Source organism: Eretmochelys imbricata, chromosome 5, assembly GCF_965152235.1.
Source record: "Eretmochelys imbricata isolate rEreImb1 chromosome 5, rEreImb1.hap1, whole genome shotgun sequence".
Lineage (NCBI taxonomy): Eukaryota > Metazoa > Chordata > Testudines > Cheloniidae > Eretmochelys > Eretmochelys imbricata.
This window is the reverse complement of record NC_135576.1, coordinates 41,651,775-41,678,431: the sequence shown is the minus strand read 5'-3', so window position 1 is coordinate 41,678,431 and position 26,657 is coordinate 41,651,775. Positions and strand designations below refer to the sequence as shown.

The 26,657-nt window shown below is 39.2% G+C and overlaps 1 protein-coding gene across 1 annotated transcript in view; it reads left to right on the top strand.

Annotated features, from left to right (window-relative positions):
• The window catches only part of ADAMTS6 (ADAM metallopeptidase with thrombospondin type 1 motif 6), a 324,386-nt gene that overhangs the window by 183,453 nt on the left and 114,276 nt on the right, over positions 1-26,657 (top strand). Inside the window, exons 12-14 of the mRNA XM_077816928.1 lie at positions 3,720-3,827; positions 11,068-11,213; positions 13,025-13,088. Coding sequence (XP_077673054.1) covers positions 3,720-3,827; positions 11,068-11,213; positions 13,025-13,088 — 318 coding nt within the window. The remainder of the gene's footprint in view (positions 1-3,719; positions 3,828-11,067; positions 11,214-13,024; positions 13,089-26,657) is intronic.

Here is a 26,657-nt window from a genome sequence, read left to right as displayed (position 1 = left end):
TTAAATTAGCATATTAGGGGAAAACAAACTTTTTCATATTTGTTATAATATGTAAAAGAATCTACAGAATATGTTTTTATTTTTTTAAATTCTCTACATAGAATGATAAATTGTGTTGTTGTGGTCAGTAAGGCCTTAGTACGTTCCATGATTTTCCACAAATAAAAATATTATATACATGTGGAGTGATATGATATCATAATTTTTTAAGTAGAACTCCCTTATTATTTATATGGGGAGTACTGCTTAAAAACTTGTATGGAAAATCCCTTGATAGTTTTACTTATTTCTTTATGTCATTCCTTATGTACCAATCCTGCAGTTTTTACTGAGGCAAACTCCCACTGAAGCTAATTCTGAGTAAAGACTGAAAGCTCATAATATTACTTAGCTCTTATACAGCACTTTGCATTAGTAGATCACTAAGTGCTTTACAAAAGAGGTAAGCATCATTATCCCCACCTTACAAATAGGGAAACAGAAGTGAAAGGACTTGCACAAGATCACCCAGTGGCTGAGCTGTGAATGGAACTCAGGTCTTCTGCGTTTCCTACCAAGTTATTTATTTGTAGTTACACACTATAGGGTAAGATTCATCTGTGTGCTACAGTAACTTTGTGCTGCTCAGATGCCACAAAGTAGCCCGGGTGCAGCAGAGAATCTGTCCCATAATTGTCAAGAAATGTTTAACGTTTAATAACTCTTCACTTTGATACTGCTACTCTGACATTGGATGGATGAAATGTTTGTTCTAATGATCATTTGTCCCTTAATAGTAAAATCCAGATATCAGTCTCAACAGAGGGAAACTATAGATATTGATATTTGAAATTAAAGTTCAACTTTGAAAACTGTAGGCTGTGCTGAAATTCATCGTACTAGCAGCTAGGCTGTTAGGTAGTCTAGAGTTATGATAATCATTCAGATGACCCTGGAATTTAAAGGTGTTTAAAATCCAAACCAGGATCCAAATCTGACTTTTGCAAATGGCTTCTGTCTTTATGAATGGAATCAAAACTCTGTATCCAAAACCACAAAAACTTTGGGCTGTTTAAAATCCTGATCCAGACTTTGCAACCTGAGCCCAACTATTAATTTAAACATTAAAGTTGCTTAGGTGCGAACATAAGTAGTGAGGTTACGTGCAGGATGATCACAAATGAGGTGAGATCTCTTTGACATTTGCATCAATATAAAAAGATGTCTAAGCCACATGTTTTGGCACATGAGCCAAAAGATAATGAAATGGGACATGAGATCCCCATACCTTATCTGAAAGCTGAAACAAAAAAATTTCAGATGTTCCATTTGGAATCCTTTCTAAAATGGATTGGAGTCAGGAGTCCTGGTTAAAGGCATATGTTTATGGTTTGATATTAATTTTGAAACAGAGTTTAATCAAAGTAAAATTAATAAATCCATGAAATAGATTTTTCAAGGTGTTACTTTTTTGGCTTGTCTTCTTTGCTTTCCCTCCGCTTCATGATCTTTTAAGCAATATAAGCATCTGACAATGTGTTTCTTTATATATGAGACTGTTGCCACATGAGCAGTCCAGGTGCTGCAAAGGCAGGAGTCTTTCTCAATATGAGATTATCCAAATAAGTGTTTTCAATACTTCAGTGGGGGGAAAATCCTAAATTTGAAAATGAAGGCAGTTTCCCCATCAGTCATCATAAAAAATCCTGGATTGCTTTTGCACATGGCAACATCTTTCCTAAAAGGAGTCACTGAAATAATCAGATTTTCTGAGTAATCGCATCAACTTCAATAGAGCTCTAAAGGTCAACAGAAAATTGAACTTTCAACTGTTTTAAAATTAAACTGGGTGCACTCAGGGTGCAGACCATATAGTTAAAAATGGGACAGAAGCTCTAGAAAGTAACAAAGCCCTGATACCCTCAGTACTTATTCCCCAGCCAGCTAGGTCCATTCTATTGCAATGTATTTTAGAAAATCGTTCCTTTAATATTCCATATTTGTACCAACATTGAAGCTAAGAACACCAGGGGCCCAATCCTGCAAACATTCTCTGTGCACATCTCTCACTAATTTTAATTACTTCAGTGGAAGTTTTGCATACAGGGTGGCCTGCAAGATTGGATTCTAAGTTACTAATATTCAGTGGAAGCGTATAGTACAGGATCATTACTATAGCTACCAATAAATAAATATGTACAGTAATATTTCAGTATGTAGAATAATGGAAGAAAACTGAATCTTGCAGCAAAGTTTAATAGTTTTTACAAGCCAGGTGCATATAAGATGCAGCCTTAATCTAGATGTGGAAGAGAGAGAGAATTATAAAAGTACACTGTATTTGTAAAAATATCATTATAAAATGTGAAAGGTAAGATAAAAGTGCTTCAGAATGGAAATTTTGACTTATTTTAAATCTAAACTTTTCTAAAAGAGGGAACATAATGAGGCCTGATAGTCATTTCTTCAGCGAAACAGTGAATTTTGAGGGGAGAGCTGACCGATATCTTTGACTTATTGGCATTGCCTTTTCCTTTAATTCTTTGTATATGTGTTTGTCTGCATATAAAATACTATTAGGATATTATGTTAAACCACCATTAAAAGAGTTATAATAGAAATAAAAATTGCATTGGATCATTAAAAACATCTCTCTGATTATTTATCTTTGCATTTTAAATTTAAAATTTTTATTTCTTTGGGTTTAACAATAAAAAGCCCCACCTATAAATAAAGTCTAGACACCCCGACAATAATTAGATTCCCATCCACATAAAGATATCACCTCCCAGTGTAACACAAAAATTACTATACAAATCAATAAATACAAAAGCAAAATATGCCCCATTCCACTACACATAAAGAACATGATCCAAAAGCCATTGAAGTGAAAAGAAAGACTCCTAAAGACTTCAGAGGTGTTTGGGTCAGGCCCCAAAGCCCCAAAACCCCAAGCCTTCAACCTTTCTCAGAAGCTATATAAATGGATGGCTTTTGCAGTGTACCCAGATGGTCCACAAATCTGGGCTAATTAAAATGCATAGAATTTCAAGTGCAAAAGTCAAAGATAAAGTATTTTAGAAGAAAAACTATATTGATTTATTTGATACCATCAATAGTTTGGGGCATGATGATACAAATCATCTATGAAAATCTCATTTATAAATTTGGGAAGTCTAAAAGAAATCTTTAATTTAGTATATTATTCAATTATTACAAAATTTACATACATCATTTTAGTTAACAGTAGCCTGAGCTCAGAACCTGCATGGTTTAAAATAATGGGAATAAAATACAATATTGCTTTTTTATATTTCAGAAGTAAAGTTATCATTCTACAAGTGGATATTTGGGGTGGATAGGTAAGCTAATGGGGATACATCAGCAGACAGTAGGACTTCTTTTAAAAAGACATCAAATACAGTATTAGCATTAAGCAGCAGGTTCTGCTTATGACAGAACATCACTTCCATGGAAACATGGAAGACACATTTTTGTAATCTACTGTTGATACTGCCAGATTTTGTTGGCAGAATATTCTAGGCAAAGTATAGTGGCTTTGAAATTGCTCCAAAATAGTTTCCAAACTCTTTTAAAATACATATATAAAAATTCTACCCATTCTTATTATCTCTATTCAAAACAAACCATGTGTGTGTGCGCAAACACACTTTTGTAGGAGGACTGGAAATAATTTTAGATTGTTATTCTGATCAACTTGCTTCTGCCTTCTTTCCTAGGAAGTGTGTAGAGAGCTCTGGTGCCTCAGCAAAAGTAACCGCTGTGTTACTAACAGCATTCCAGCAGCTGAGGGTACTCTTTGCCAGACAGGGAGCATTGAGAAAGGGGTGAGTTCAAATGATTTATTGTTTTAGAAGAAGTATAAACACTGCAAAAATGAAAAACTGAAAGTGCTTACTCTTTGATGCTTAGATGACATGCACTAATTCAGAATGTATTTGCATAATGAACTCCTCCCTAGTGGAAAAGTCCTAAATAATTTGATAGAAAATACCTTTTTTTTACACCAGTATCTATAATTTAATAAGAATTTTATCCTTGTTCTAGAATTTTATAGGTTGGCTTGAAAAATATGTAGAAAGGGTGTTATCCTGTATCAAATTCTATAGGTTTACAAATAAATTTCCATAAAACCCCAATTGATTTAATCTTTATTAAATTATATAGTACTCTTCCATAATGGATTATTTTAACTCTGGGCTCACCATGTTTTCATGAATGAGCCATGACATATATCTGGAGACTGAAAGTTTTTATTTTGTTTGAAGATAAAAAAAAACTTCATTCTTCCAGCAATAAGCCAAATCACTCAGGCATGTAGAAAAAAGCTGTCATAGTAAAAGGCTTCTTTATGGTCCCCCATTTACCACTGACAGCTGTTTTGGCTTTTAGAGTTATTTCTGTAAAACCCTGTTGTTTTCATAACTACTCAGTTTTAAAGGACTTTTCCATAAGAGCTGATAAACTTTCAGATGATAAGTGTTAACGGTGATATCTGCAGAAAGTAATTGTTTCAATGGGGATACACAGAGATTTATTCTTTTCTATCTCAGATCTACAAAGGCTGTGTGTGTGTGTGTGTCTGCACATGGATATTTTTAATAAAAAATCTAACATTTTGTGTGGTTAGTAAAGAGCTCTGTTAATTTTTTTCCATGGAAAATTTTATGGCTGAAAATGTGTAGTCCATTCAGAACCATAAGCAGAAAGTGGAAATAGAAATATTTTAAAATAAATCAATTTACTGAATACAGAGAGAAACAGACCTGAAATAACTTGAGTTTCATACATCCATTTGCAAGGTAATATACAATGCACTTTACACAGGTTTGTTCAAACTGACAAGAATAATTGTATAAAACCATTCTGATAACTCTCTGGGAATTAGTGTATTTGTCAAAGCTACATTTGTAGATCAGTGTCTAAAATTTACTGCTCCAGACTGGATTTAGGCTAACAATGACCACTGTCATCTCTCCTCAGTTCTAACTCCTGCCATGTCAGCTGGGCTAGTTGCAAAAAGATTACACTACATTTTGACTTACAATCTGATGTTTAAATAAAGAGAATGAAAACTTTTGGGGAGCTGTCATAGTTTATTAATCCTTGCTGATGACTTCATTCAATGTGTGCTGAGTTTGGAAGTATTGGTAAATCATGTTAAATAATTTCATTGTTGGGGTCATAAAAATAGAATTTACAGTTAGCTAATAAAAATATGGAGACCTTCACATTCTACCAAAAAAGGAGTAATAGAAAATGATAGGATTCTTATTCTTAATCAGCAGTCTAGGTTTATTTTGGAAGCATCCACCCTAGCCAATGACAAGAAGCAATTTACCTCTATTTATATCTTTAAACCCATGAGACCACAGTGAAGAAGGAAAAATGCTCTAAAACACTGTTAGCGTCCATTTGCCAGAGATTACAATCATTCTCTTCTCTACAAAATATCATGTCCAGTCATCAGACACTTACTCCATCATTGGATTTTAGTAGCAGTCATGGGAGCATGTATATTTTTTACAAATGTAAAATTATTCATTCCACTAAACTGTAAAGAAGCTTATCTTTAAATTGGAACTTCAAAGTATCCTGTAAATTAGTAGTTCCTGATAGCAAAAAGCCATAAAGCACAAATTCTTTCCAAATACGAGGTTCAGTTCACCACACACTAAGAAGAATATAATAGCTTACATTTCTGTAACACCTATTATTATTATTAACACATATATTGAAGTTGTGCCTAAAGGCCACAACTGAATAGGTCCCCACTGTGCTAGGCACAGACCAATCATATTATAAATGACAATACCTATCCCAAAAAGCTTAACTGTACTTAAAACATATTGAGAAAACCAATTTCTGCTTTCAATTTAATTGGCATAAATTCTGAGTAAATGTGTTAAGTCAATGAAGTTACTCCAGATTTACAATGGTGTAAATGAGAGTAGAATTTGGTCCAGAGTGCAAATGTGTGTAGTAAAGGCATATCTGCAGAGCTGGCAGCAATATCTGTAATTCAGATTTCCTAACATTTTTTATTACAAGGCCCTGCTTTCAGTTGCTTGTAAGCTTGCCAAACTTTACCCCATTTGGGCTGAAATTTTCTATGCAAGTTCTCCCTGAGGCTGAAGATATTTTTGAAAGTTTAAACAGCTATTTCTGACAAAGACATTATGGAATAATACATTGTTTTACCAATGTAAAAATTCTTATAACTGTTTTGTTGAGAAGCTCTAGTACTTTTATGCTTTGGTGCAGGGACCTGAAATTTGGCAAGGTGTTACCCTGGGCCAAAACAATGCCTTTTGCTTTCCTGGTGAAAACCCAGCCAGATTTGGCTGACGGAGGAGCCTGAGATATTATTGTTTGTCCTTCTGTCATACATTGCAGGTCTTCTGATGCTGCTTCTGCATAATATTACATATATAAAAAGTACTCTATTATAAAATTGTTAAGATTATTCTTTTCTTCATAAATTTATACATTTGTTTTGCTTGGAAAATGGATTATAGATTGCTATCAATTATTTTATTAGCTAAGTTATCTTTAGAAAATTGATACAGTATTGTTCAAACTTTGTCTGTTAGGTAAGTCACCAGCAGTTTTAAAAAAGTCATAACATACAGGCTGCAAGTAAAAGAATAAATAATGCAAACTTTTATAAATAATATTGCACATTTTTGTCATTACATTTAAAGCAACTCAAAAAGCATTAACTTTTTCTTAAGCCATCAACCTGGACTTGTTTTAGTCAGTTTACCAAAGTCCTCACAATCTGCTTCAGATCTGAAATAGGTGATGAATTGCAGACCATGGCAAAATTACAGACAAACAAAAGGTACAGTAGGCAATGTACCCATTTTCAGATGAAGATAAGGTAATTGTTGAAGTGATTTATTTGTAGACACTTTGTTCAGCATCGTTTGGGGGGGTATTTATGTAGAGATTGGTATCACTACGGATTTAAACTGCTTTTAAATCATGCCCCCAGCGACATCTTGATTCCAGAAATCTCCTTGATTATATTGTATCCACAGATTTTTCCCATTATTTTGCTTTCCTTAGCCTACTGACACATTTTACTGATTGTGATAATGAAAGTCAAATTGAGCTCCTAAGTCAATAGGTTATTTCTTGGAAATAGATATAATTGATAGTATAGGGTGCACAGCCAAGGTTCTCACAGCAAATTTCAGTTGTAAAATTCTAAATGAACACTATGAGTTGCTTAGGTTTTAAAGAAGAGATTGTTCCATGCAAAGTGTAAATATCCTATACACAAAGAACAGTGTCAGTGGAAAGCTTATTGTTGGATTTTGAACTACATACCATAACAACATATTATGGAAGCTCCAGTTGCAGCACCATAGCTAAGGTGAGATAAATATTGCCCTTAAAGTAAATTCAACCTCTTTGTATGAAAAATAAGCATATTCTCCTCAAATGTAACACCTGGCATCACACTTTATTTTGTCTTTAATGATCTTTATAACAGAATAACACAAATTGTTCAAACTTCCCCTATAATTAAACTCGCTGAAATCTTGAGCCTAGGCTATATTGAAAGCATTGTGAGTTTTTTTCTGATTAATGGACATTTAGTCCCATTTTTTCTCATTACTGAAAATTACTGCTACAGCAGGGAAAAATAATAATTCTATCACAGAGACTTCTATAAAGAACTGCCCTTTTTCAAAATAGCGGCTATTTCCTGTTTTTCTCAATGGGACTAAGGCTATGACCCGCTTTTAGCAAATATGACCATTTTGTCCATTCACCTGCTCCTTAGTGTTCTTCTGTTCCTGGCAGCAAATGGGGCCACATTTTCTGTGAGGGAAGTCTGTACCCCCAGTCCCATTAGAAAAATGAGAGGTGGTGGGCCTTTTGAAAGAGTACTTTTTTATTTCTTTGAAAGAGATTGTATTTACAAACCTCTGCTGAAGGATGAACTTTCAGTTTAAAACAATAACAGCAAAAATGAGACTGCATCCTAAATATTTCTTTTCAAATGTAACCTACTGAACGTTTTTACCTAACAGAGAGCAGAGGTAGGAGGGGGATTTCGGGGTATATGTGTAGCAGGATATAGGGAAGTGCAAGAAGCAGTGGAAATTTGGAGGACAAGGGGCGGAGTGAGAAGTGTGGTGTACACCCTGTCTGTTTTGTACTGCTCTGTAAAAACCAGGCAGCAGAAAACACAGTCTGGCTGTTTTGTGGTGCTCTAGAATGATATAAAGTAGCCAGAGCACACCAGTAAATCTGTCCAGAAAAGTTAAAATTAAAAAATAGATTTAAGATTTTTACTTTGTATCTTCAGATTATTAGAAATACCACATGGTAATAGTCTCTTTCAGTTTTTTGTTTTTGTATTAATTTTTTAATTAAAAAAACAAGGACATTTCCTGACAAAAATTATATTAAAATGGAGTGAAGATTGATAATACATATTAGTATTGTAGGGTAGAATACATTACAAAGCTATTGTGACTATCTCAAAACAAAGTGTTATAAACCAAGAAAATTCACATTAAGATTAAATTGAAAAGAAATTCATGTATGCTAAGGGTATGGAAACATGCAATTAGTGCTTCCAAGCAACTTTAACTTTGCTCTGCAGTGAAAGCAGAAGGAAAAATAAAAAGAAACTGTAATATGTCTTTAAAAATCAGTTTAATCAGTAACCACAAATATTAAAATGCCTTAATTATAGTCAATTATAGCTATTGAGTGGTGTCACAACAGGGTAGGGTTAAGATTGTTTGAATGTCCTAACTGCACAATTCCATGCTTTAAGCTTGTTTAGATTTCCTTTAAGTTTAACTTTAACTCTGAATTTCCTGTATTTGCAATGCTTGGTTTTGGGATAATTACAACATTCTTATAATATATTTTACCCTAAATTACTGACATAAAGTCTCAATTTTAACTCTTTTTTTAAAGTAGTTTTTTTCCGGGAATTATATATTAAATATTGTATCTGTCTCTGTGCAGGTACTTATATGACCCTCATCAACATAGTATTTGAATTTCCAAGCACTTTTAATAGGCTTATAAAATGGATGCTTGCCTTTAATGGATGGAATCATTATCACTTACTTTTTTACTATAAATATCTGTGTTATTAAAAAAAAATAAAATTCTTCAAATGTAACTTACTGAAATACTTCTTTACCCACCAGTGCATAACCTAATCTGTGGAAAGCATTTCCTCAAACTATTAAGGAGAAGAGTTTAACAGGATTCAATAAAGAATTAGACATTTATATGAATAATAAGAGAATCCATAGTTACATTAGAAAGGAAAATATAGACACTCATGCTTCAAGGCATAATCCAGCCACTAACTGCCTGGATTTAGGGAAAGAAACTCCATATGGAGAAGCTTGCCTCGGACAGATCCATGAATATCTGCATAATCTCCAATCAGTGGGTTTTGTTAGAACCACAGGCACCTTCCACAGGGCAAACCCTACTGCCCTAATGGAAAAAGTCCATTAAAACTGACTATATTTGCTTATGTCAGCTGTGTTTCTTTTAGAGAAAGACGGTATTTTGAACTAGGATTTAAAATATTCTGCCTCAGATGTTTTGAATGGGCACATAAGAATGCCCTTTTTTGTTTCTCTAGCTGGTGGAGCATGAGGTTTTGTAAACAGAACTGTGATGCCCTACAGCAGCCCTACTTAAAAAGAAGCTATATTAAAGGTAGACAGCTACAAAAATCCCTATAGTTTAGAAAAATGTTATGAAAAAGTGACTGGCATGTGTATGGCTAGCAAAATAAGAAGGCTAAAGGTCTCATTTATTTATGTTGATGCTAAACTCTAATGTGTGTGTGTGGGTATATATAAATACTTCTGTACATGAATGCACTTGTTGAAGGTAAATTACAGTCATTTCATTATTGATATTGCCATGTTTTTTCAATGTTCCTTCGTTATGATTATGCATATAGCACCTTTTATATCAAAGCACATTTGACAATTTAGAATGGACTTCTTGTTAAAGAATATAATTTTCTGATTGCCCTCCCTACCTGCATTAATTGGAGAGAGAGTGTTTCAGTTTACCGAAAGCCACATCCTTACTCATATAAAACACCTGTTAAAAATTGGAGTTTTGCCTGAATAACTTCAGGCTATATTCTGCTTTCAGTTACATTGCTGAAAATCCAGAGTAACTATGTTCATCTTAAGTAGAGTTACCCTGGATTTTCACCAAGCATAGAAAACAGAATTTGGTCCTAAATAAGGAGTGCAGGATTTGACCTCATATTACATAAATAAGATTTGTCATACCAGATTTATGAGATGATAAAGTTATTATAATCTGCATCATTTTATAACGGGTTCCTGGCTTCATACTGACAGTATGTATGTTCAGAGTATGTAACACATATTGCAGATGCTTAGCTATTGTCTGAAAAATATTTCAGTAGACATGTTAATTCAGTCTCTGAACAAATAGTAGCTGGCACGTATAATGATTTTCTATACCCCATCCCTGGTGTCTTGGCATTGCTTTTATTATGTCTGCAGTGTTAGTGTACTGAAATACTGCAACAAATTCCTTTTCCATTGTAACTTCACCCAGACTTTTTTTAATAAAAGAAAATATCATCATAAAAATTCCTTAATGGGGAACTTTCCATATTGTGTTATCAAACTATTAGTTGAATAGTAAGTGGAGTGTTTTTAGTTAAGCAGTCTTAGAAACAGATCTTAATGTCTAAATTCTAAAAGAATTGAAAAGACACCAGTCCTCTTTAATGAGAAATTCTAAGTAGGGTTGTGAATAGAAAAAAAGAAAGTTAGTCTTTAAACTTAAGCTCCTGGTGTATGTTAAGGATTTATAATACAGGATTTAGCTAAAGATAATTAACAAATCACATGAGCCCTCACCAATGTCTAAACATGGCTAGAAAAAGTAAAATATCAGTCTGTTATCTATACAGGGAATGCTAATGCCTATAATTGGTCATTGTCTGACCCTTATATTTTTCTGTCCTGATAACTCTATCAGCCTGAAAGCTAATTCTGTGTTTTCTGTAAAATCTTTCAGTGGTGTTATCAGGGAGAGTGCGTACCTTTTGGCACTTGGCCCCAGAGCATAGATGGGGGTTGGGGTCCGTGGTCAATATGGGGAGAGTGCAGCAGGACCTGCGGGGGAGGAGTCTCCTCATCCATAAGACACTGTGACAGTCCAGCGTAAGTAGCTAAAGTAAGCCGGAGCCAACAAAAAGATACATTTGGAAATTATTCAAAATTGTGGTTTCACATATTATCTGTAAAAATGTTTCACTAGTGTGCCAACACTTGTCTTAAAAAGAGCAGACAGAAACAGCTATGCAGGAGAAGTTTGCTAAGCATTGTTTCACATTTTTTAAATGTATGCATTATACATGTACTATAAAGATAGTCAGGCTTTATATTTAGCATTAACCAGAAAAACTGCCTCCACAAACCTATTTATGCAAAATTAATTTATCTATGCCTTAGATATAATGCTGTCTTCTTAAAATATTATGTCTATGTTGTTCATATTGTATGTAAAATAACGATTGCTATTTAAGTATTAAAAAGCAACACAAAATATTTTAAGGGTTAGGAATACAAAGAGTTACATACAAATCACAGTGAATAAAGATTACTGCCCATGTAATAAATTTTTCTCATATCACATCTGATACTAATTGTTTTCCTGAGCTGCCACACCCCATTGACTCTTTATATGGTTTGGCTACTCCTCTCCCCACCACTACTATCTGTCGACCAAGCCAGCTGTCTTCTTGCCCACTGCTCCTATTATTTTCAGTTTTGTCCTTCCCTGGTGCTCCTGTCACCTCTGTCTGCTTCTCTGTGTCCTAATCCACGTTCCAGAGAAGGTCTATCAGGCAGGCACTCTTCTTTCTCTCGCCACCACTTCTCATTTTAAGTCAGAAGCTTCTCTTTGCCCCTACTGTTGCTCTTTTTCTGACTAGGCCCCCCCTTGCTTTTTCTACTACTGCTTGCTCTTTTCAGGTTTATTACACCTCATCCTGGCTACAGTTACCTGTAGCCTGGGACACTTCTCTTCAGCCCTACTTTTTTTCTCTTCATGCCTGGTGGTGTCCATTTCCTTCCCCAACACTGCCTTCATAAGACTGAATTCTCCTCAATACATCAGGTGACATAAAGATATGATTTTAGAATAATGTTATTTGATTCAGTGTGATATAAAATACCTATGAAATGAAAATTTGTTAAATAAATTTTCTAGTTACTTATAGATATTTAATTAATTTTAAAATAAAATAGAACACTAAGACTTTTTTCTTACCTGGTTTTTACTTAATTATCATCAGCCAGTCATGTGGTGCCTGACTAAACTCTCACGGAAGTCTACATAGCCTTTCCTTGGACTTCAGAGAGAGATGGATAGGGTCTTGATGACATTGGGCACTTTGAGGGCCAATTTCGGTTCAGTCACACTAATGTAAATCTGGAATGACACTGTGGCTTCAGTGGAGTTACTCCAGATTCACAACTGTGTAATTTAGATCAGAATAAGATAACTGCTCTATAAAGAATGCAGCCTTAGCTACTGACCTCATAATATGACAAATAATCTTTCTATATTTTGTTATATCTACAGATTTAATATGTGAAATTAATACATGATGTTTGCACATTATTCATTATAATTTTGAAAGGCCAGCATGTATAAACAGAAGGAATATATTTTAATTGCCATTTTATTGTATATAGTTTAATTCTATAGTTTGTGAATCTATGCAAACTACATAAATATTATATAAAGTTAGGATTTTCAAAAAGTGCTCTACAGTGCTCTATTTCTGCTCCCATTGAACTCAATGGTCAAATTCTCATTGATTTTGGTGGGAGAAGAGTTAGGCCAACTTTAAGCACTTTTGAAAATCCCACTGTAAATTGTATATATATAACTGTATTTATTTACATCCTACACAGTATAAAGTCATGTATATACTAATACAACACATAAATAAATGTTCTTTCAGACCTTCTGGTGGAGGAAAGTACTGTCTTGGAGAAAGGAAACGATATAGATCCTGTAACACGGATGTGAGTAAAACTGTATTCAACTATAATAATTAATCGGCTGTCTGTTTTTTTCCTCTGGAATCAATGGACAAAATTTGTTTTACTGCACTGAACTTTAAGTGGGGGATGGGGGCTGTTGTCCAGCTTGCTGGGGGAAGGGGAATAGTGCTTTACGTCCAGGAGGGGAGCGAGGCTCAGAAGCTGTTGCAAAAAGAGGGAGTGGGTCAGCATGTTGACGGAGACTCATCCCCAGGGACTGGAAGGGCTGGGGAGTTCAAAAGGGGCAAGCCTTGGGGGGGAAGCCCCTTTTCCCCAGACAAGGTGGAGTAGCACCCACCTTCCCTCCCCTTGAGGTGGCAAAATACCTGGTTTGGTCAGGACCTGCTATGGGCATTGCTCTAGCCGCTCCTTTCTAGGAGTGCTGGGAAGGAATTTTTTCCTCACCACCAGATTGGCTTAGGTGGAGTGGGGTTTTTTTCACCTTCCCCACAGCGGGTTCAAGAAGGGCTTTGTGATGGTGAGTAGGGAAGGGTGTTAGGCTATGATGTAGCAACTCATTGTGTAAGTGTGGGGCGGATGTCCAGTGCAGGTACTCCCTAAGGAAGGGATACAGGATAAATGGCTTGGTAAATGATTTTAAGAGGAGGTGGTTAAAGGAGTAAAATAAGAGGGGAGCGGGGGGTTTGGGGCTCCTATGAATGGTAAGACAGGAATTTGAGGGGGCAGGGATGGTAAGGTCCCAGAAATGGGTTGGCTGGGGGATCTGAATGGAAAAGAGGGGGGTGTGCTGGTGGAAGCCCCCATCCCCTGGATAGTTATTTAATGAACCATGTAGTTACCTGCACTGCATACTTTATCTGCCAGGTAGTCCCAGACATCAAATAATGATGTTGTGGCTAAGGCTGTCAAGCAATTAAAAAAATTAATCGCGATGAATTGTGTGATTAATTGCACTGTTAAATAATAATACAATACCATTTATTTAAATATTTTGGATGTTTTCTACATTTTCAAATATATTGATTTCAGTTACAACACAGGATACAAAGTGTACAGTGCTCACTTTATATTTATTTTTATTACAAACATTTGCACTGTAAAAAACAAAACTAATAGTATTTTTCAGTTCACCTCATACAAGTAATGTAGTGCAATCTCTTTATCATGAAAGTTGAAGTTACAAATGTAGAATTATGTACAAAAAAAACTGCATTCAAAAATAAAACAATGTAAAATTTTAGAGCCTGCAAGTCCACTCAGTCCTACTTCTTGTTCAGCCTATCCCTCAGACAAACAAGTTTGTTTACATTTGCAGGAGATAACACTGCCCGATTCTTGTTTACAATATCACCTGAAAGTGAGAACAGGCATTCTAATGGCAATGTTGTAGCCGGTGTCGCAAGATAGTTACGTGCCAGATGTGCTAACGATTCATATGTCCTTTCATGCTTCAACCACCATTCCAGAGGACATGTGTCCATGCTGATGATGGGTTCTGCTCGATAACAATCCAAAGAAGTATGGACCGACGCACGTTCATTTTCATTATCTGAGTCAGATGCCACCAGCAGAAGGTTGATTTTCTTTTTTGGTGGTTCAGTTTCTATAGTTTCCGCATTGGAGTGTTGCTCTTTTAAGACTTCTGAAAGAATGCTTCACACCTCATCCCTCTCAGATTTTGGAAGGCACTTCAGATTCTTAAACCTTGGGTTGAGTGCTGTAGCTATCTTTAGAAATCTCACATTAGTACCTTCTTTGTGTTTTGTCAAATCGGCAGAGAAAGTGTTCTTAAAATGAACAACATGTGCTGGTCATTATCTGAGACTGCTATAACAAGAAATATATGGCAGAATGCGGGTAAAACGGAGCAGGGGACATACAATTCTCCCCCAAGAAGTTTAGTCATAAATTTAATTAACGCATTATTTTTTTAACAAGTGTCATCAGCATGGAAGCATGTCCTCTGGAATGGTGGCCGAAGCATGAAGGGGCATATGAATATTTAGCATATCTGGCACTTAAATACCTTGCAATGCTGCCTACAAAAGTGCCCTGCAAATGCCTGTTCTCACTTTCTGATGACATAGTAAATAAGAAGAGGTCAGCATTATCTCCTGCAAATGTAAACAAACTTGTCTGTCTTAGCGATTGGCTGAACAAGAAGTAGGATGGAGTGGACTTTTAGGCTCTGAAGTTTTACATTCTTTTGTTTTTGGTGCAGTTATGTAACAAAAAAAATCTCCATTTATAAGTTGCACTTTCACGACAAAGAGATTCCACTACAATACTTGTATGAAGTGAACTGAAAAATACTATTTCTTTTGTTTATCATTTTGCAGTGCAAATATTTGTTATAAAAAATAATATACGCTTTGATTTCAGTTACAACACAGAATACAATATCTATGAAAATGTAGAAAAACATCCAAAATATTTAATACATTTTAATTGGTATTCTATTGTTTAACAGTGTGATTCATTGCGATTACTTTTTTAAATCACCAATAATTTTTTTGAGTTAATCGCGTGAGTTAACTGTGATTTATTGACAGCCTAGTTGTGGCCTGATTAAAACCATATCAAGTGTCTCCTGTCCTTCTTTCGGTATATCTGGACAACTGGTTCAACTCCGCGGACTTCAGTGGAGTTGTAGAAGTGTTGCATTTTGCACTCTGTCTGCATCTAGCATAGATCCTTGACCTGAACAGTTTGATGTCATGTCAGGTGCTTAGACAAATAAATATTTAAGTATCTTTTATAACAAAAGATCATTCTGTATAATTTTTCTTTAATGCAGCCTCATCAGTCAATTTATAAAGTCTTCATTGGCCTAATCTCTCTGTTTTAATGTCTACATTTGTTTAATCTAAAGGTCATCCATAGAAACTGCTCTAGAATACTTTGGTCTTTTACTTAGACTCAACCATCTTGTGGGTTATTGCTCTTTTTAGTTAATATATTTTATTAATTAAGAAAAACCCATATGTGGCATTTAAGGCTTCAGTGAAATTATAACAGGGATGAATTTGCCCAAGAGAATAAGATACAATAGGCTGCACTAGCACTTAGAAGTATAGAAATTCTAGGTTAATGGAAAAGTGTTTAGCTCTTCTTGCACAAAACCTTCACCACTCTGTTTCACACTCTCAATATCCAGAAAGTAATACATTGTTTTATCTCCAACAAATACTGAAATGTTACGCACAACTAGTGAAAAATTTCCCAGCTAAACTTTTTTCGATGGAAAATGTCTTTCTGACAAAATAAAAATACTTGCGGAAGTTTGAAAAAGATCAAAATGAAGTATTTTATTTAATTCAGTGGGAGGGAAAACAACTTTCTATCACTTGCTTATGTGTGAGTTCAGGGTGAATGTGGGGTGTAATAAATGAGGAGGATTTCAGTGTTTCCCGAGAATATGGCGATTTATTCCTTTTATCACCCATGAAATGGCCAATTATTTTCCTTTTTTTACCTTCCCAGGATGTATTCCATCCATATTACCCCACACAACAGAGTAGATTGGGAAGACACCTCTGTTCCTCTAAATGTGTGTAATAACATGGCTTCAGTTATGTTGCAACTAAGATATTAAATTTAGTTAACTCTGTGATAGAATCTCCTACTTTGTCAAAGATTATGGTCTTTGTCACAAAGGTCTGGTTTCAACAGAACTGAGGTGTTCTACTGTGCAAGACTGAGACTGGAGAACTGGGACCAATTGCAGATCACTGGCCCCATATGAGTAGAAAAGAAATGATCCTGGGAATATAGAGGCCTTAGCAAATGGGAACGCCAGATGAAGAGGGTGGTGCTATTGTCTTCGATGATCAGAATAGGCATGGAGACAAGGAGCACACAGGTGAATCAGACTGTGGAATGGAAGCATGAACTTCACTTTTGCAGGAAGTCTTTGCTTGTGAACCTCTTGGCGATCTTCAGAATTTGGATAACGCACAGGAGGATCAACAAAGGCAGGATTGGACTTTATCAGCGGAGTTAATGCCTCCATTCCTAGTCATAACCTCTTCTTCCCCTCTCCCTGACCCCTGGAATGGATGGAGGGGACAGAGAGAGTGGGAGCACAGTAGATGGACCTAGTTATGGATCAGAGCCATGTACCTTATAGCTGCAGTTAAGTCCTGCCTCTGTCAACTGTCCCGTGAATCATCAGAGGCACAGCTGCCCCAAGGAGCCACTGTTGACTCCTCAGAAAGAAAGCCCTGAAGGGGAGACTGAACCCACCCCATGTCTCCAGATATGAGCAGTTCATCTGGGGTGGAGCTTTTATGGAAGAGACAGGAATGCCTCCTTACCTCTAGCATTCACAATTACTTCCTCCTCCCCCAACAAATGGGATCTTTACCACAGCCCGACCACCATTCTGCTGTTATGTGCTGCTCTGTTCCCGGACACTCTATTCTTGGCAGTGGGCCCCCAGTGTCCTAACTTGTTGAAGATTGAATAAGGATACAAAGAAGGGCTGGATGCCCTTGCTACATGTGTATCTTAGGTTTACAACACCATAAATTGCATGTAGCCTGCATAACAGGAATTGTGCAGGGCTTTTTGTGAAATTCTTGTCAGTTATGCCAAAAAAGACATATTTTTATCTAAATTATTTGAAAACTACTATGTTTTATATTAGAGGGGAGCATCCTAAGTGCCTGTGTGAAATTATGGGGTAATTTTATATGGTAAGAAGCTGGCAGGAGGAGAGTAAAAAGTCGTGGGATTCAGCCAGGCACTTTTTTAAAAAAGAATGATTTTTGAATGTATGTATCTGAGAACAGGAGAAGGTTTCAGGCTACATAGTCACCTGAAATTTTGAGAGACACAGGAGTTTTTCCATTTTTTTATTTTACATTGTTTGCAAAGGTTTGAGGTAGAGAAGAGTATGACGGTCACACTGAAGATCAAAGGGAACCTTTAATGTATTGGAATAGAGTATTGTTGGTCCAGAACTTAGAGAAGATCAGCTCATGAATGACGAACAGCTAGTTGAAGCTGACCCCAAGCAAGACAGAAGTTATGCTGTTGGGCAAAGGAAAGCTTTTTGAAGTGTTTGAAGCCACAGCAGTCTGCTCTGATTGAAGATATACATCCACAATTGGTCAATTCAGTTGGTAGTTAAGGAATTCTCTTGGATTCCTTGCTGACACTAAACTTACATAGCAGTATCTGTGAGTAACACTTTCTACCATCTTCAGTTAGCTAGGAGACTCCATCCCATCCTGACAGATGTTGACCTGGTCTCAGTAATATATGGCTTTATCACCTCTTGGCTGGACTACAGCAATTCAATATACCTGGTCATGAAGCCTTCAGTGCTTAGGAAACACCAACTAGTACAGAATGCTGCAGCACTTCTCCTCAGCCATAGAGGCTACCACAACCATATCAAACCTGTCTTCTGCTCCCTCGCTCCCTTCAATGGCTTCCGACAGAGAGAGCTTTCTTTGGGGGACAATCCAAGACCATGGAATGAATTCCCACAAGACCATCATAAACATCACCACCTTCTGCTTCAAATGCAAAGCACATTTCTTTGGCTTGCCTTCTCTAACATAAACACATAGCAACATGCATATTTGTTTTAAAAAAAACAACCCTACCAAAACAAAACTGTGCCCTGCACACACTTCTCCCCTGGGGAAAGGATGGGAGAACAAATGTTGTGACAAATGTTAAGCAAGTTGCATAATGCACTACTGGAAGGCTCTCAGATATTATGGTTCTGACGCTCACTGTGTTCTATGTTTTAGAAGCTGCCAGAACACAGACAGATTATCAGTATGTATATTTAATATATAGGATTATTTGGACCCCACCATGATTGTGTAGTTCCTCCATATCATGGTTGGTTATGTAAACAACAGCAAAGGACACAAGAGATGGCAACAAGTATGGTTGTCTAATATGTGGTACTAGACTGGTTATTCCTATGAAACTCAGGTGACGTTTACTTCAAGAAATACATGAAGCCCATTTGGGAACTGTAAAAATGAAAGTCCTTATCAAAAGTTGTGTAGTGGCCAGAGACTGATACACAAATAGAGGTAATGGCAAAACAATGTCAAGGTTGTCAGCAAACAGAGGCCTAAAGATGCCCCTCTGCATCCTTGAGAGTAGCCAGCCATTGGAGTGAATCCTCACAGACTGTGCTGGTCAGTTTATTGGACATACGTTTTTGATTGCAGTAGATGCCCATTCTAAATGGCCTGAGGTATTCTATATGAAGTCAACTAATTTAGAGCAAATGATAGAAGTGTTAAGACAATATTGTTTTCAGAGACAGGAATTCCTGAACAGGTTGTATGTGACAAGGTACTCAATTTATATCTAAAGAGTGTCAATTGTTTGTCAAAATAAATGGTTTCAAGCATGTGACTTCAGATCCTTACTACTCTGCTGAAACAAATGGATTAGTGGAAAGACTTATCCACGCATTCAGGCAAGTGATTCATGCTATGGCTCCAGATAGAGGTAGGTTACAACACATGACTAAGAAATTTCTATTGGCCTAAAGGAATTTAGTACATCCTACTACAAATCAGACACCCGTGTTGCTGTCTATGGGATGTAATTTAAGGTCTATCCTGGACTTGTTAAAGCCCAACCTACAGCAGGCCATTGTAACAGGGTATATTTGGCCCTTTAATGCCAGAGGGAGAAGTCTCAAAGCCAGACAACCCCTTCCAAGACAGAGAGAGACCCAAAGAATAACACAGTCATACACAGAGACGGTGATGAAGTGATACTAAGGTAACAGTTGGTGTCTGGAAAACCCCTAGGCTGCTGTTACTTTTAGGGCTAGTGGCAAGTTCTGGGAAAGAGGGCAGCATGTAATCTGCCTCTTCCCTCATGACAGAGAGAGACACTGATAGATAGGAAGAGGATTGCCTGCTAATTTTTCTCAGGCCAGGAAGAATAAGATGGAACTGTTTGACTCTGCCTCCAAAAATGTGGAAGAATATTGAAAACTTTCCACCCCAGCAGGAATGGAGAAAGGAATGTTTGGAAGTGAAGATCTTGTTAAAGTTTTGTTTATTTGAGAGGCTTTGCTTTCAGTGTGGGCAGAGCCAGTTGGATGTAATTTAATGGGCCAGCTAGGAGAATACAGCTCAGGGTCACAGCATGCTACAGACACTCTTACGGAACCGTGTGGTCAAATGGTCACAAATACTCTGAGACTGAACTAATTTGTAGAAACCTGAAGTGATTACCTCAAACTAAAGCTGGCTGGAAACAGGAAATCCCTTTCTGTCAAAAATTTTGCATTGTTGGAAAAATTTTCATTCTGAACTAGGACGAAACATTAAAAACACAAAGTTCTTCTTTGAGAGATGTCCCTGTGGGTGCTCCACTCCAGGTGTTGGTGAGTCCCTGCGCCTTTGCTTGGAGATTTTTACATCAGTACTCGTACCGGTCATGCACGTGCAAAGCCTGTCCCCACACTCTGAGTGTACCTTAATAGTACGCATGCGCGACCGGTCTCCTCAGTTCCTTCTCTACTGTCCTCGCCCTGAGACGGAGCTCAGCAGACTCGTTAGAGAATTTTTCTCTCCCTTGTTCAACTTATTTTTCCACTTAGTTTAGCTTACCAGTAATAGTTAGGAAGCCTTTTCCCTTCTCTTCTCTTTTAAAAAAAACAAAAAAAGCAAAAAAACTTTTTTGTTCCTGTCAGCGCAGCCGCTTCCGACATGCCTGGCTCTCCAGGTTTTAAGCGCTGCTCTAATTGTAATGATGCCATTTCTCTTTCAGATGGCTATTCTAAATGTATTAAATGTTTGGGGGAGTCCCACATTCCTCAAAAATGTGCCCACTGCAGCAAGTTGAAATCCAGAGCATGCAAAGACAGGGAGCTGCAGCTAAAACTGCTCCTGCTGCAAAAATCTCTCGCACCGGCCTCAGACCCGGGCTCTGACTCTGCTGTACACTGCAGCCCCCCTGTTTCAAAGAGACTAAAGGAAACTTAAAAAAACCATCAGTCTCTCACCCGCAAAGGGACAAGCCTTTTCTGGGGACTCCTTCCCTCCCTGTGCTCCCCCCGTCTGAGTTCCTTTGATGCGCCGGGCTCCTCCAGCCACACAAAACCTGCCTGCGGCTGCAGCGCTCACACTAACCTCCGGTGCCGAGGCTTCAGGCTTTCAGTTGCCTGCCTCTCACATAGCACCGTTGGACACCACAGTGGAAGCGGTGCCGATGCATACTAGCCTGCCTGACCCGCCGCAGGCTCCTCTCACTCTCCTGGCACCGTCAGCCTTTGAACTAGCTGACAGTGACAGAACGCTCGGGACACCGGTGCAGAGGAATCCCTCCTCACAACAAATTCCTCTCGCTCAGCCCTCCCCTCACAGAGGCACTGCGGCACCACCTTTCACACACTCAAGGGGCCTCTGGTGTCACCTATCTTGCAGTCACCGCTACTTAACACCTACTTCTCTCTGGACCCTCAGGCAAGGTCTGCACAGTTTTCCTCCAGTGATGAGGAATCTGGGCAGCAGGGGGAATTTTCACCTTATCAGATCTCCCGTCCACAGACCCCAGTCAAGAGAGGTCACAGAAAAGCTGCTTCATCCTACTTCGAGGGTCCTGCCCCATGGTGCATGAACCCCTGGATGGCACTACCCATGCCATTCCACCACAGTGGCAATATTGGGCTTTATAGGCTCCTTATACTAAGGACCACACTCGTTATACCAATGCAGCCAGGTGCGAGACCTGTTCGGTACTACCAGCTGACGACCCTGCCGCTGACTCCAGACACCAGGCAGCCCTGTCACAACTGCAAGAGCAAGCACGGCTTGCCTCTAACCTGGTGGAACCAGTTGTTCTACCTGATGCAGCATTGCTTCCTCCTCCTCCAACGTCTTTGGACAACTTCTCAAAATTTCAAGACCTTCAAAAAGGGAAGAAGGAGGATCCTGGGAACTACACGCCAGTCAGCCTCACCTCAGTCCCTGGAAAAATCATGGAGCAGGTTCTCAAGGAATCAATTCTGAAGTACTTAGAGGAGAGGAAAGTGATCAGGAACAGTCAGCATGGATTCACCAAGGGCAAGTCATGCTTGAGTAATCTAATTGCCTTCTATGATGAGATAACCGGTTCTGTGGATGAAGGGAAAGCAGTGGACGTGTTGTTCCTTGACTTTAGCAACGCTTTTGACACTGTCTCCCACAGTATTCTTGTCAGCAAATTAAAGAAGTATGGGCTGGATGAATGCATTATAAGGTGGATAGAAAGTTGGCTAGATTGTTGGGCTCAACGGGTAGTGATCAATGGCTCCATGTCTAGTTGGCAGCCACTATCAAGCGGAGTGCCCCAAGGGTCGGTCCTGGGGCCGGTTTTGTTCAATATCTTCATAAATGATCTGGAGGATGGTGTGGATTGCACCCTCAGCAAGTTTGCAGACGACACTAAACTGGGAGGAGTGGTAGATACGCTGGAGGGCAGGGATAGGATACAGAGGGACCTAGACAAATTGGAGGATTGGGCCAAAAGAAATCGGATGAGGTTCAACAAGGACAAGTGCAGAGTCCTGCACTTAGGACGGAAGAATCCAATGCACTGCTACAGACTAGGGACCGAATGGCTAGGCAGCAGTTTTGCAAAAAAGGACCTAGAGTTTACAGTGGACGAGAAGCTGGATATGAGTCAACAGTGTGCCCTTGTTGCCAAGAAGGCCAATGGCATTTTGGGCTGTATAAGTAGGGGCATTGCCAGCAGATCGAGGGACGTGATCCTTCCCCTCTATTCAACATTGGTGAGGCCTCATCTGGAGTACTGTGTCCAGTTTTGGGCCCCACACTACAAGAAGGATGTGGAAAAATTGGAGAGCGTCCAGCGGAGGGCAACAAAAATGATTAGGGGACTGGAACACATGACTTATGAGGGAACTGGGATTGTTTAGTCTACAGAAGAGAAGAATGAGGGGGGATTTGATAGCTGCTTTCAACTACCTGAAAGGGGGGTTCCAAAGAGGATGGATCTAGACTATTCTCAGTGTTAGCGGATGACAGGACAAGGAGTAATGGTCTCAAGTTGCAGTGGGGGAGTTTTAGGTTGGATATTAGGAAAAACTTTTTCACGACGAGGGTGGTGAAACACTGGAATGCGTTACCTAGGGAGGTGGTGGAATCTCCTTCCTTAGAAGTTTTTAAGGTCAGGCTTGACAAAGCCCTGGCTGGGATGATTTAATTGGGGATCGGTCCTGCTTTGAGCAAGGGGTTGGACTAGATGACCTCCTGAGGTCCCTTCCAACCCTGATATTCTATGATTCTGTGATTCTATGACCTGTTTAAAAGAGCTGCCAATGAGCTTCAAATTAACCTGGAGGAAATTCCTGAACAGCAGCATCAGCTAACTGACATCCTGCAGCCCTCTTCTTCTTCTAGAATTGCATTACCTATCAACTCAGCCCTTTTAGAACCTGCCAAGACCATTTGGCAAACCCTGGCTGCAAGCCTGCCTACCTGTAAGAGAGCGGACTGAAAGTACTTTATTTCTTCTAAGGGCTCAGAATTCCTTTTTACTCACCCAGCGCCAAACTCGCTGGTAGTAGTCGCAGTTAACCAAAAGAACAAACACCAATTTCCCCGCTCCACCCTTTCCGACAAGGACAGTAAGCGATTGGATCTGCTCAGACGTAAAGTATATTCTTCTTCCAAGTTGCAGTTTCGCACTGCTAATTATTCAGCTGTTCTAGCAAAGTACGACCACAACAATTACAATAAATTCATGGACTTTATTGATCACATTCCAGAAGATAAGAAACAACAATTTACAGCCATAGTTTCTGAGGGACAAATCATCTCCCTCACTGCTCTTTAAGCTGCCCTTGATGTGGCCAATACTGCAGCACGGTCCATTACCACAGCAGTCGTGATGCACCAAGGGTCATGGCTCTCATCCTGTTCCTTTCCCCGGGAGTTCCAGAGTACCACTGAGGATCTCCACTTTGACAGTGACAAACTATTTGCCTCCACCACAAATGACGTACTCCACTCCATGAAGGACTCCAGGGCAACTCTCCGGTCTCTAGGAATTCAATCCCCTATGACCAGAAGATGAAAATATAGATGGCATCCTTACCAGCAACCACGCTACCCCACATACACCCAGCAATTCCATAGATCTCACAAGCAACCGCGACAACAGCAATGCCAGAGACCCAGATACCAACGCCGCTGTCCCAACTCCTCAGCAGTGCCTAAACCCCCTCTGACCAATAAGCAAATTTAACTCCTTGGTTGAGGGTACAGAAAACAATATTCCCACTTCAGCACTTACACCGCCTGCCCCTATTTTTGGTCACCACCTATACCCATTCTCCCATCAATGGTGCAATATTGCCACCAACAAGTGGGCGTTAGAGCTCGTCACAGTTGGCTATTCTATCCCTTTCCTCTCCCCGCCTCCCACCCACCCTCCCTCCCAGTCCCTCTTCAGGGACCCCTCTCATGAGCGACTGCTCCTCCAAGAAGTACAGCGTCTCCTTCAATTGGGGGCAGTGGAAATCGTGCCCAAACAACACAGAGGGAAAGGTTTCTACTCCCATTACTTAACAGAAAAGAAAATCAGGGGATGGTGACTGATCCTTGATCTCAGGCGGCTAAACAAATTTATCAAAAAGCAAAAGTTCAAAATAGTTACCCTCACCACCATAATCCCAGTGCTGGAGCAGGGCGATTGGTTTTCAGCCCTCGACCTACAGGACGCTTATTTTCATGTGACTATTCACCCAGCCCACAGACATTTTCTTCGTTTTACCCTCGGTTTGACACATTTTCAATACAGAGTGTTGCCCTTCGGCCTATCTACTGCCCCTCGAGTTTTCTCCAAAATCCTAGCCCACCTCAGAAAACAGGAGGTTATAATATTTCCTTACCTCAACAATTGTCTCCTCAAAGCCTCAATGCTCGACGAAGCTCTTCGATCCATGCAGCTTACTGTCGCTTGCTTCCTTTCCTGTGGCTTGCAAATAAACAAAAACAAATCCACCTTATCTCCTACCCAACAACTGGAGTTCATAGGAGCGCACCTTGATTCCCGAATGGGAATAGCGTCTCTCCCACTCAATCGTTTCAACACCATAAAACTCCTGGTTACAAAACTTCGCAACAGTTTCCAGGTCACTGCACGAGACTGCCTGCAACTATTAGGCCACATGGCCTTGTGTACTTTTATGATCAAAAATGCACGTCTATAGATGAGGTGCTTCCAAGCTTGGTTGGCCACGGTTTACAGACCAAACGTAGACGCTCTAAACAAGCCTCTACCCGTACCCTTCAGAGTCAAAGACTCCCTCCGATGGTGGACAGTTCCCTCCAACCTCTGCTCAGGAGTCCCTTTCCTCCAGGATTCCCCATCACTCATAAAGACTACCAATGCATCCCTCATGGGATGGGGAGCGCACATGTCACACCACACAGCCCAGGGGCTATGGTCTTCCACTGAAGCCTCCCTACACATAAACACACTAGAACTGCAAGCCATACGCAATGTCTGCTGTCACTTCCTCCCATTTATTCAGAACCAACATGTTTGGATAATGACAGACAACACTGTCTGTTGACTGTTCTATGTCAACAGGCAGGGAGGGGCTTGATTTCACTCACTTTGCACAGAAGCCATGAAGCTCTGGAATTGGTGCCTCACGAACAACATCTGGATATCAGCCGCCTATCTTCCCGGGACCCTGAATACCACTGCTGACGAACTAAGCAGATGTTTTCCCTGGGATCACGAATGAGAGATGAACAACATGATCGTATGCAATATATTCCGCGTTTGGGGCTATCCAACCCTGGGCCTCTTTGCGATTGCAAAGAACAAGAAATGTCCCGAATTTTGCTCCAGAGCAGGACTGGGCAAACATTCCCTAGGAGATGCATTCCTGATCTCATGGGCTCAACACTTAATGTATGCTTTCCCCCCCAATACTGGTTCTCCACAGAGTTCTGACAAAGATATGAACAAATCGTACCACTGTAATTCTGATTGCCCCGTTGTGGCCCAGACAACCATGGTTTCCGTTCCTCACCAGAATGTCAATTCGCCCACCGATTTCATTGCCCCTCACTCCGAACCTCCTATTGCAGCAACACGGCCGATTTCTTCATCCCAACCTGTCCATGCTTCACCTCAAAGCTTGGTTCCCTCATGGTTCTCCCAAACTGAACAGCATGCTCTGAGCAGGTTCAAAGAATGCTCCTACATAGCAGAACACAATCTACTCGCATCACCTATCTCCGAAAGTGGAAGCGATTCACACAATGATGCTCAACTAAACAACTTCCTCCTACTTCTGCACCTCTTCTGCCCATACTTGACTACCTATTAGACCTTAAGCAATCTGGCCTTTCTTTCAGCTCCATCAAGGGCCACTTAGCTGTTATTACAACTTTTCATGACAAGATCGATGATAACTTTTTTGCTCATCCAATCACCATGTGTTTTCTCAAAGGGCTCCAATCCCTATACCCAGACATTAAACCTCCTGCCTCTCCATGGGACCTTCACTTAGTATTATCCTGCTTAACTCAACAACCATTCGAGCCCCTAGCCACTTGCTCCCTCTTACACCTC